The sequence below is a fragment of the Heloderma suspectum genome, chromosome 2, assembly GCF_057233095.1.
Source record: "Heloderma suspectum isolate Gila_16-S chromosome 2, 16-S_ref, whole genome shotgun sequence".
In the NCBI taxonomy this organism is placed as follows: domain Eukaryota; kingdom Metazoa; phylum Chordata; class Lepidosauria; order Squamata; family Helodermatidae; genus Heloderma; species Heloderma suspectum.
The window spans coordinates 201,609,211-201,619,548 of NC_139459.1; the positions used below are offsets into that span (position 1 = coordinate 201,609,211).

At 39.5% G+C, this 10,338-nt stretch overlaps 1 protein-coding gene across 4 annotated transcripts in view; it reads left to right on the top strand.

Annotated features, from left to right (window-relative positions):
• SARNP (SAP domain containing ribonucleoprotein) overlaps nt 1–10,338 on the top strand; it is a 97,300-nt gene that overhangs the window by 38,043 nt on the left and 48,919 nt on the right. For 2 of the 4 annotated variants that reach the window (XM_084837343.1, XM_084837345.1), the window contains exons 7-9: nt 812–840; nt 2,957–2,982; nt 6,117–6,185. In XM_084837343.1, coding sequence (XP_084693469.1) covers nt 812–840; nt 2,957–2,982; nt 6,117–6,185 — 124 coding nt within the window. Of the gene's footprint in view, nt 1–811; nt 841–2,956; nt 2,983–6,116; nt 7,824–10,338 lie in introns of all 4 variants that reach the window. The other 2 variants (XR_014788178.1, XM_084837344.1) reach the window with 2 other exon arrangements.

The following is a 10,338-nucleotide window of genomic DNA, read 5'->3' on the forward strand; positions in this document are numbered from 1 at the left end:
AGGACTACAGGTTCCCCACCACTAATCTAAAAGAAACTGCTTCACAAGTTGGGTAACAGAAAGATGGAAGAGAAAGAAGTAAATTTCCAGAATAACTTTTGGGCAAGACATGAAAAGGACATAGTAGACTCATCTTTTAATGTCTTATTTCAGGTAGGAGACTATCACTCCACAGAAGGCATCAAATTACATTAAGTGCAGGAAGAACAGATTGCATATTCAGTTTCTTTCATAGCCTTTAAAGCTTCCAGCGAATGATCAGACAGGCCTAAAATGATTGGAATAATTTGTTTGTCTATTGCAACTTAAGTAATATTATATGCTTTCACTTCTTTGCTGGTAGCCATGAGGGCCATAGATCATGGGGAAGGGGTTAAAAAGGTAAAAATTGAGGAAAGGATGGAATACAGACCATTTCTTTTAATTTTACCATCAGCAGACAACATTCCTTATTCTGTATATCTGTGATAAGTACCTTGAACACTTGTGAGATGTACAGCTTTAAATACCCAATTATTAAAGAACATGGAATGGCAAGTAATATACCACAAGAAAGGTTAGCCCAGAATATGATTTATTATACCATCTGTTTCATTTGATTGGTGGTAATATTGTGAATGGCAGAAGTCAAATGTGGATCTGCCATTATTTGCTTATCTGATTCAAAGACCAGTCAAGTACTCCAGGTATGTCTATGGCATATTTACGAGGTAATTCATAATTTAGCTTGAATTGAAATTTTTTTCTACTGTGTTATGGCATAGACCCTAAACTTCAGAGTCTCTGACTCGAGCTGCTCTCTTCTTCACAGGTTTGGCATGTCTACAGCTTCCACTAAAGGTATGTGAGTGTGAGGCAGAGTTCATTTGTAGAACCACTATCTGATATCTTCCCCTTCCTTTGAATGATATGGCCTTTTTTTCTTCCAACCACCTTGTAAAAATGATATTGAGAATGAAGTTGCATTGACTCCATGACATTCTGAATACTTAGTAACATCTATCTTCTTACCTTGGCTGGCTAGTGGATATTTGAGCATTGTAGCTATTAATGGAATCTGGAAGTATTGCTTTTATGTAAATTTCATTCTATGCAGCACTTTATCTTTAATTCAGATAAATTAATATAATCCCATCAAAAATATAAAGATATATAGTGACTTCTGGCAGAACCAGGACTTGGACATGTAATCATATGTTCAGTGCACTGAACCATTGGAAATCCAAGCTGGCAGCATTTTGAGGTAAAGGTGGTAAATGTTCTGAAAATCTCAGATATGCCTGAGCAAAAACCAATAGCTGCAAATGAAGTTGGACAAAGTTATTCCTTGGACAGTTTGCTCCAATGTTTGTCATACAGAAGCTAGTCTGGATTTCACTATTAGCTTATCCATTAGTATTTACATTTGAAGATAAATAATACTAGACTTAAGGGTGCAATATAAATAGTACATACATGGATTTTGTAGTAATAGCTAGAATGATGTGGTGTACGCCATAGATTAAAACGCAATTAGCCTCTGATGGAGTAATTGGCAGAGACTACCATTACAGTAGTACTGCTAGCTATTTATTTATTTATTGCATTTATACCCCGCCTTTTTTCCTCTTGCAAGGAACCCAAGGCGGCTTACATTATCCTCCTCCTCTCCATTTTATCCTCACAACAACCACCCTGTGAGGTAGGTTGGGCTGAGAGACTGTGACTGGCCCAAAGTCACCCAGTGAGCTTCCATGGCCGAGTGGGGACTAGAACCTGGATCTCCCAGCTCCCAATCCAGCATTTTCACCAGTACACCACACTGCTCTTAAAATGTGCTTACAATTGGGCTTCATGTAGCAGTAACTTCAAGAAATTCAGTCATCTGTGCTGTTAAGTAAATCAGATTAATTTACAGAGCAATCCTATGGCTTCCTAGACAGCATCTGGAGAGCCATAGGATAGTGCAGATCTCTTCCACAGCTGTAGACAGAGGTATGACCATGGAGGAAGAAATCGGATAGTGGATCTTCTCCCTATCCCCTCCCCCTTCCAACCTCTGGAAAGCTTTCCTTATGAGGTCACAGCTGCAACCTCGTAAGAAAAATCAGAGAGGGAGAAAGGGGTGTGTGCTGGTGGGCAGGGGAGGACAAGGAGAGGCCAGGATCTGCAGATAGACAAGCTGGGAGGTGCAGGGGACCTTCTTCAGGGGCAAAGAAATCATATTTGGCAACGCTTCATAAATATAAGTGGAATACAGATTTCTTCGCCCCTGAAGAAAGTGATACCCCTGAATGCATTGGGCATGTTGGCTTGGATCCTAAGATAAGTTAATGAAAGGAAATTAAGGGGGCATCCGTCCCCTCTTCCCCCCCCCCCCCCGTCACCCCAAAAGCTTCTCTGGAGATTAGGGGCCCTCTTGAATAACATGGGAGGGGCAAAGGGGCTGCTGAAAGGGTGGTGGAATTGCCCAAAATTGGGCTTGGATCCTAAGTTAACTTTACAGCACAATCCTGTAAATGTCTACTCAAAAGCAAATTCCATTGAGTTTGATGGTTTCCTATACCCAGGTAACTAGGTATAGGATTGCAGCCTTAAGAAAGTTCATAGAAAGGTTCCCATCTCCTCCTCCTCCATCAGCAGCCCTCACACACCCTGTCCTATACTGTTAAGAAGGGGCCTCCAACCCCCCAGAAAGGCTTTTTGAGGGTTGCAGGTGACTACAGGGGGGAGGTGGGGACAGAACTTTCTTTCTGTGATCTTTCCTAAATCACTTTATCTTGAGATCCAAGCTATTGTGTTTTCCAACAAACCTTTCTTCTTTGAGCATCATTTTGAGGCTTTGCCTTCATTTTTGGCTGTGAGACATATCCCTCCACTTTTGTTCTCACCACTTCTTCATCCACTACTTGGGCAATCTGAAGGAAACATGTTTATTTCAAATATGATCATTTAAAATGTATTTTTCCTATTTCAGGTCTGGGAGCAGAAAGTAAGACTACAGTAAGTAGCTACTTTGCTTACTGTAATGAATTTAATGAATTTTAAACATTCTACTGAATCCCTTTCTCACCCAGAAAGTAACTGATAGTCCAGAACCTTATCTAACAAATTGCTCACTTCAGTGAATGGGTACTTCAAAACTGGCATTAAACATAACGCCAAGAAAATTACTTGATTTACACATAAGAAGATGCATGCTGGATTAGATCAAAGGCCTGTCTAGCCTAGCAACTTAGTCATAGTATTTTTGCTTCTTTTCCTCACTTATTGTAATTCCTTTGATGCCTGATGGAATAGAAGACTAGATTCATATTCCATGTACATTGTGTTCTTTATCCTATTGCTAAAAATGACATTTTTGTTGCATTAGGAAATCAGTTATAGTAATCTGTTTTCCTACAAGTGACCATGTCAAAGCTACAGATTCTGTAGTTCTTGTTCAGAGGTACTAAACCAGGCAGGAGGCCTTAGCTTTAGCTTTATTCTTCCCATTCCTTTTCTCCCCAGATGTACTGTATCACAAAGTCTCTATACAATATTGCCCAGATCTGTCCATTATTTTTTGTCCTCTTAAGCTAAAGCACTGGTTCATGCTCCAGTTGTGTCTTGTGTTAACTACTGCTACTATCTGACTCATCCTTGTCACATCCCTGTCCCTTGATCTATCCAGAAAACTGCTGTCAAAATAATTCATTTCTTCTCTTCTCTCATCATTCACTTTATGACCTCTTCCTCAAATCACTGGCTCCCTGTCCCCTCCACAGCCTGTACAAACTGACTTTCCTTTACATCAAAGTCCACAGATTTCCCCCATCTATCTTTTTGCCCTTATCTGCCAACACACCTTTGCTTGTGCCCTTCACTTCTCCAGACTCCCACCCTCAGCCACCCTGAAGTGCTGTGTTTATTTATATCAGGGGTGAAGAACCCTTTTCAGCCCAAGGGCTGAATTACATTTCAGAGAAGCTCTTAGGGGCTGCATTCTAGTAGTGGCCAGGGCCACAGGCAAAAGTGGGTGAAGCTGAAAAAATCCTCAAAAATGCCTCCCCCCGCAAATTCCATTCTTAACTGTTTTTAATAAGAAGCATGTCTTCTCAGAAGTAATCATGAACAGCATGTCTACTCACAAATAAGGAATGTCTGCTCAGAAGTAAGCAAGACTAAAACACTCCACAGCATTTTCAAATAGCATCCGAAATATCAGGCCTCTGCATGACTACTCAGAAGTAAGGAGGAGAAGGATCAGAAGGAAGCAGGACTGAATCACTCAGCAGCTGCTGATCGGAGATAAGAGCTTTTCCCTCCATGGCAGAGGGGGTGGGACCAGGGGAAGAAGCTTCCAGGCTCAATAGGAAACCCACACAGGCCAGAGGTTCCCCAGCCCTTCTTGATACGTTTCTGCACTTTCTCCCTTTCATCTATACTTGAAACTCCCTCCTAAAACACTACGTTCTCTCTCGCTCTCCCTTCAAATTCTTCCTTAAGCCCAGTTGTTCTTTTAGCTTAATTATTTACCACTCACTTCCAACCAAAATGAAATTATAGTATGTACATTTGTGCATATTAATCCATGCTAAATTTTATCTCCCCTGTCGTCAAATTTTAGCTTGTGAGCTCTTTAGGATAAGAACTTGATTCCTTTTAGCCTATTAATCTGCAACAAACTAACATGGCTCCTCCTGTAGAATGTTTTGCTTATGTTACTCTGTAAAGCACCAGGTACAGTATTAATAACAATATTGAGAGCGAACAGGTAGTTGTTCTGCTAATTTAGCCAATGTTTCTCCAAGATCTAGAAGAACAAGCACCAAATTTAGTCTTCTGTTGTGCCGTTTGTTTGGGAAGGATTTCATTCATTCATTCATTCCTTCATTTCACTTCTATACCACCCAATAGCCAAAGCTCTCTGGACCGTTCACAAAAATTTAAACTGCAAAGTACAGCATAAAACAATATAAAATATCAAGGAGAAGTAGATTACCACAAAAGATTCCAGGGTCCACCTGAAGCCTTTAGAGTATATGATCATTTAGGAACTGCCAAATATTTCTCCATTAGGGATGTTGCTTGAACTGGCTTTAATGGAGATGGAGCAAAACACTTAAGTAACTTTTCCAGTGTAAATTCCTTGGCCAAATTAGGGCTGAGGCAAAGCATATGAGACCTTTTTTTAAGCAATTTTGTTCCTCATGAAAAGATGGCCTAATCAATCAAGGAGCAATCAAGTAGGAGTAAACTATGTTGGCTTCCTTTAAAACAGCAGTTGCCATTTTAAAGGAAGCCATCTGCAGGGCTCCACTATATGTAATAATGATGCTCGCTCCATCCCCACCCCCTTGGCAATATGCCAAGAGAAGGGGAAAGTTCTGGCACTTATCCCATCCTTAAAGTGGCTGTTGCAGCCACCTGAAAGGAATCAATCCTTTACCATCTCCTGTTGAGAACTATATCAACAGAAGAGGAACAATCCCAATTTTGCTACCAAGATGTCACCTTTGTTGCAAAAATCAAATCTCTCAAATTCAGCTCAGGCTTAGGCCATATGCTTCTTAATTCCATACTTAATTAAACACCACATCTACTCAACGCTTCTAGTGTTGAAATTAGATGGAAATATTTTGTTCTCTTTGATACTTGAGTTTCTTTCATGTTAATTATCTTGAGGAGTTGGGGGTATATATAGTTGTTTCTGTAGAGTTAAAAATACAAAATAGGTGACTTAACAAAAATAATTTATTGGAGGCAAAGTACTAACTGGGTTGGAAATAACAAATGTGATAGTTCCATTTTTTTTACAGTTGTGAATGCATTTTAAAAGAAATGAATCAATCTTTGTACAATAGCTCTGCTAAAATAGTGGTGAGAAACCCTTGTTAGAAGAAATTTGCAGTAAAATTCTGTAGATCTGGATGCCATCTTTTGATTCTCTTTCCGCTTCATAATTGATAAAAGAGATTTCTGCAGTCATGATACAGAGAGGGAATTTTTATTGGGGCATAGCAAATTCATCCATACCAGCACTTAGTTTCAGACCTCTCCATTTTCCTTGGCATAAGCACAAATTGTCTTTAGGCTTCCTTCATCTAAGACTACAAGTGGAGATTATATTAAACTGTTTCCTGTGACTTTTCTAGGTAAATATAGACAAATTAAAGGAAAGGGCTCAGAGATTTGGCTTGAATGTCTCCACAGTCTCCAAAAAGGTAAGGTCCCAGGGCAAGCACTACTATAGCAAATGAGTCAATATTTGAAAAATTTAGAAACTGCAACAAATATATAACTTAACCCTATAATTCCACTTGTTTTATCTTATTTGTTTTGATGAAGCATTCTGGTGGATTGAGGATTTTTATCTCCAGCATCATCAGTCCATCTCCAAGCCATATTTAAAGACTTAAATGGCTTGTGTTAGGAGGTCAAATAGCAATGTTTATTACTGAATTTGTGGCATATGGCTTCTGATTTTTTAAAGCATAGATTCGTAACTGACCACCTTAACTACATAACATTTTGATAATATTCCTTGGGGCAGGTCCTTTCAGGATGAAATAATTGAAACAATTCACTATGGCTTGATTTTTCTCCCAAGGGATGAATGCCCACAATACTATGCTTAGTTCTCACCAAGATAATAACCTTGAGCCTGGGTTTGCTACTTCATATTACAGGAGGGGCAATCTGTGGGAAACATGTCACAGAGAAAGCTAGGCTAGAACCCTTCTCTGGCATTTAGTTTTCTTTGTAGAGGTTTTTTTTTTCATAAGTATGTATGTCTATAGGAATATTCAGTCAGAAGCCCTCTCCTGCAGTCTGAAGTGATGCAGCCCAAACTTAGTTTTAGCTAGCCCCTAGTGTTGTGATATGGTTCTGCATTCCCTCTGTTATTGGGTTCAAGACCTTGCTTTCCCAAAACTGAATATAAAGGACTTGGGTTCATTAAGCCTTAAATGTGAAAAACACAATAATGTCGGAAAGGAGTAAGCACCAGTTCATTAGTGGCTGGGGAGAAGGAGATTCTTCAGCAGAGCTTGTTAGAACAGGTGACATTGCTGTAATCTTTCCTATAGATGTGTAGTGCATTGAAAATGGTAAGGATGTGAGGAAAGAAGAAAAACACTCTATCTAGTATAAGGCTGGGCTATTTTCCATGGACCTAAAAACTCCTGACATTTCTACAGATCAGTACCAGATTTTGGAGGATAAGGTGGAGTAGGGAGAGAAACACTGTCTATTCATTATTCCAGACTTGGAAATGTTCATATGTAAAAAGCCTAGAAGAAGGCTGTCATTTTGCCTTAACCCCTGACAAATAAACTATTCTATCCCTCATAGGATTTACACATTGAACACTTAATGCATTCCGTTCTGCAATAAGGCACTGAACCTGGCACCAGGGAGTTCAACCATGTAGAAAATAACTGAAGATGGAGGCCACTTACCTCCCCATCCTCTGTTCTGGGGGCAGGGTGAAATCATGCAAGTGCATTAAAGCTAGAATATGTGGAGGGGCAGGTCAGGGTGAGAGGCTGCTCAAACATCATTAACCCTGTCACCAGGAGTGCACATTTTTCAGGAAGAATATATGCTTTGTCAGCATTTATGGGCCAGTTTCCTTTGAGTAGAATTCTGTAGAAGAGTCTTAATATGAATTGTAAGCTCTCTCTAAGAGCTTCCCACAACAATCCCCTCCCCAGCACCTGACAAAAAATTGAAGATTATAAGTGCTAAGCATTAACTGATTTGAATGCTCTTACAGAATATGTGTGAAGCTAGTTTCATTAGTGAATTGATCCCGACTATACACATGGAGGAAATACCAATAGGAGAATGACAAGCCAAAGGTCAGAAATCGATTGCTAAGTTAGGTCTAGAAATCTGTGTTTCTGCCTGACTGTATTTGTTAAATACTCTTTTGTTGCTATGTTTCTTTTTGCTTGCGTATACCAGGCAAGATGATAATCAACAAATTTAGCCATTATAGTGATTTGTCTTGAGATTGTTTGTTTGTTCTATAAGAAAGCAGAGTTCAGAGGCTTAGAAGTGGCTTTCTCCCTCTGAGAAGCACACTCTTGAATTGTGTTGAGGCATATTATTAGTTGCTTCAATTAGCCTCTAGTATTGTGTTGCCCACCTGGGTGTTCTTTATAGCTTTTCATTACAGAATAGCCTGGTTATATGTATCTTTGCAGATTTTTAACACCAAGCATTGCAGCAAAAACTTTACAGTAAACCATTGTCTCTGGAGCTACATTTCATTTCCTATTCAAATTGGTTTTGAAGAAGAGAGGTGGGGGAAGAGGAATGTAGCCAAGGGCAATTTCAAGCCTCCTGGGATCAAGGAAGTAAACCTAGATCTGAGTAAGAGGCTATCCAGCTTTGAACCCACTGCTAATGTAGAGTCTGTTAAGTTAAAAATCCTCTTCCTAAAAGATAATGAAGGTACAGTAGAGGTGGTGACTACCACTGTTTACTATAATAGAAGTGGCAGGTGCTCTTTTTTTTTAGGTCAGCGCAGAGCCATCAAATTAATTTTTTAAATAAATCAAGAAAGCATTTTTCTCTCCAGAACTAATCATACCCCCTCCCCTGTACTCTCATGGGAGCCCTCCTTTTAAAATTTACCCTCTGACCTGAGGCTGCTGTCCCTTGATTTCTGTGAGTTACACTTAAACTGCTCCCTTCCCTTGTAAATTTCCCATCTGTAGCAGCTGCTCCCTGTACCACTCTGAACCCCTGGCTTCCCAGTGGGATAGCTGATAGCTGCAGGCATTGGTGCTGCAGAGAGGGCAACATTCGACATCATAATGCAAAAGCGCATTCTCAGAGGGCTTTCTTTTTCTTTTTTACGCATAAAACAACCTTATAGGTATCCAGCCGGGAGAATATTGCCACAAAGTAGAAGACTGAGACTTTTTAGAGAGCCCTTAGGTTAGCATAAATGCTCCTTTCTGCACTGCATTATCTGGTGCCATTTCCAGTCAGAACAGATGACTAAAATAATGTATGCTTCACATTATCTAATGTAAGGGTCTCAAACTGTTATAGACGTCCCTAATTAACCTGCAGCCTGTCAGAAGTTGGAGTTTGGAAAGTAAAGTACTAGCATGTCAGAGATGCTGCAAATGTCGATAGAATTGGAAGGATCTAAGCTCACATACCTTAGCACCAGTTTCTTCCAGTCCTCAGATTTGGGTTTTAAGTTGAAAAGAAACAAAGGAACTTTGACTCAGAGTCCTCTGCTTGAACCCAAAAGGTTAGTGCCGGGCAATCAAGCAGCAATTTATTTACAAATGTAGTAATACCCAAATTTGTTGTAAGTGGCCCCATGGTATAATGTGCTCCCACTCGGTAAGCAGAAGAAGGGCAGCTGCAACGAATATTCCATCTTCACACTTTTTCAGTGTGGCAGAAGGTATAGATAAACCAAGACTCAGAAATCTGAGGTTCCATTCTCTTTTACCAATAAATTGCAATGTAAAATTCACAAGGACTACTTTCCCCATTTTGCTGTTTGAGATAGGAAAATGGTAAGGCCTTTTGAAACAGTTTTTTAAAAGATAGGTGAAAGTTTTAGTTTGATTGCAAATGGGTGGTAGGGTGGCAGTTCACAATGAACAAGATATTGCTGGCTGAAAAAGTTGAAAAGTGAACGTTGGTTCAAGTTCTTAATACTGGCTTAATTCTCTTTAGTGAAGGCTTGTTATATAGGTTTGAAGAAAACAGTCGTGCTCATCTTAGCAAAGGTTGTTTTTCATGATGTGATTTTTGGAGGGCAAGTATAGAGGCAATTTATGTGTTTATAAATTTAATGAAATAATACCATTGGCTCAATTGTTTAGTTTACAGCAAGTTTGGAGCAGCATGCTGTAGAGGGATTCTTTTTCTAGTTATTTTCCTTGCAATATTTCCAAATACCTCCCCTCCACCACCATCCGATGAATTAATTTTTATCCATCTGATATTTATCCATCAGTAAGAAAGCAATATCAAGGGAAGGGATAAGGTTTTAGTTTAGATCTGAAGGCAATCTAAACTAATCCTGTCTAATGCAGGGTTATATAATAACCCATATCTGTTGTACCCACTAAAACCCCTTTTCCAAGATTAATCCACATTGTCAAGCAGAGAGGTTGCCGCATTCATAGGTTGTTACAGGGGCACTTTGGGTTATTCATTAGTAAATACCCCAAAGTTAACCTAAGGACAAAAATGAGTTAACTTTAGGTTATTTAACCCACAAATAACCCAAAGTGTCTGGGTTTGGATGTCATGGTAACAACCAAGAATGGAGCATTCGTAAGTTGTTGCTGGAAACTGGAAGCAGCTCACATATGGCATATGTCCCCTCAATTTGTG